Raw genomic sequence first — 1,497 nt, 5'->3', positions numbered from 1 at the left:
TTAAGCATTACGGGAAACTGAATTCACATTGTCCGTTGTACACTGTGTGACATTGGTATGACTGGGAGGTTCGACAGCTTTTTCAAACAGCGGGGTGTCTGTGGGTGATGTGCAGGTGAACATGTCCCGGAGAGCAGCCCGGAACTCTGGGTAACGTGCAGCGTAGATGACAGGGTTGGCGCAGGAGTTGAAAAAGCCCAAAACTGTCAAAACTTGTTGGAGTGGACTATTCAGGAAAGACAATGGAACCCAACCAAGGTTGTATCCAAGGTATGCTATCTGGTTTGGACTCCAACAGATGATGTAGATGAGAATGACAATAAACATCATCTTGATGACACGATTTCTGGCTACGATATGAAAACTTGGCGTCTGTTTTCCCCCGTCCATTGCATGGGTGTTGGCCGCATCATTAAAAAAGGCAGCCTGCTTGTTGAGCTGGCGAGCAATGAGGAGCTGGGTGATGATCATGGTAAAACATGGAATCACGAGCCGAAGACAAAACCAGTAGTAAGCGATCAAGATGCGAGCCCTTTGCGACAAGTATATCTCCACGCAATTGTGAGTCACCTCGCTAACTCCGTAAACAATGAAGGCATGGACGCCAGAGAGAAAGGATAACAACCAAATGACAGCGATGAATGTTGAGACGCGACGTCTTGTGACGTAATGGTTAAACTGGAACGGAAACACTACCGCCAGATAGCGTTCCACAGAGATAGACATGAGGAGGTAGGAAGATGCTGTGATGCAACTCCAGAGGAGGAGGAAAGTGGCTACGACCCGACAGTAGACCTCGCCTTGCCAGGTCGTAGGGACATAGGACGCTCTAGGGATGGGAATGATGAATACGGACGTCAAGAAATCCGCCACGGCTAAGCCACCAATCAGTGTGTCCATTGATCGGCTCTTGGCGCGTCTCTGGAACAGGACAACGATGACCAGAAGATTCCCTACGATCCCCACGATGGCGGATATCAACTGGACGACGAGGTTCCACGTCCAACTGATTGGGATCCATTGCCAAGAGACTATTTCGGTTGTTATCTCCTCATCAATCGGTATCATTGCAGTAGAGAAGATTCCTGGTAACACGGACATATTTCCACGGTGTCCTTTTACTCTTGATTGGGCAATTATGTCTCCTTCATTGCTGTCCGAGATTTGAGGCTCTATTTTGGTTTTTTCTAATCCTGTGGAAACATTGTATGATAGATCTTCGTCGTGATTCTCATTCGCCAAAGTGCTAGTGAATTCGGAACAGGTATATTCCTGGCAAAGAGCAAGAATTACCATCATAGTTACAGCCATCTTCATCATTGTGATTGGATGTATCGACAGACCTGTATGAAGAAAAAAAAAGCAATTTCGTCACAAACATTCAAAGAAGAGTTAGTACAAACGTACTTATTCTGGAGAAATAAAAACAAGAACAAAATTAAATTCATCGAATTCTATAGTCACTGAATAAATCAGAAATTTCTTCAATCATGCCAA

At 45.3% G+C, this 1,497-nt stretch overlaps 1 protein-coding gene across 1 annotated transcript; it reads right to left on the bottom strand.

The window, feature by feature from the left end:
* On the bottom strand, positions 1 to 1,068 carry LOC139729648 (allatostatin-A receptor-like). Its single transcript, XM_071640575.1, has one exon. It carries the CDS (start codon positions 1,066 to 1,068, stop codon positions 1 to 3), a length of 1,068 nt encoding a protein of 355 aa, XP_071496676.1.
* Between the last annotated feature and the right edge of the window lie 429 nt (positions 1,069 to 1,497).

This window comes from Diadema antillarum, unplaced genomic scaffold, assembly GCF_040938485.1.
Source record: "Diadema antillarum isolate AM-2024a unplaced genomic scaffold, OU_Dant_1.0 seq00000248_RagTag, whole genome shotgun sequence".
NCBI classification, from domain to species: domain Eukaryota; kingdom Metazoa; phylum Echinodermata; class Echinoidea; order Diadematoida; family Diadematidae; genus Diadema; species Diadema antillarum.
This window is presented reverse-complemented; position numbering and strand designations above follow the sequence as displayed.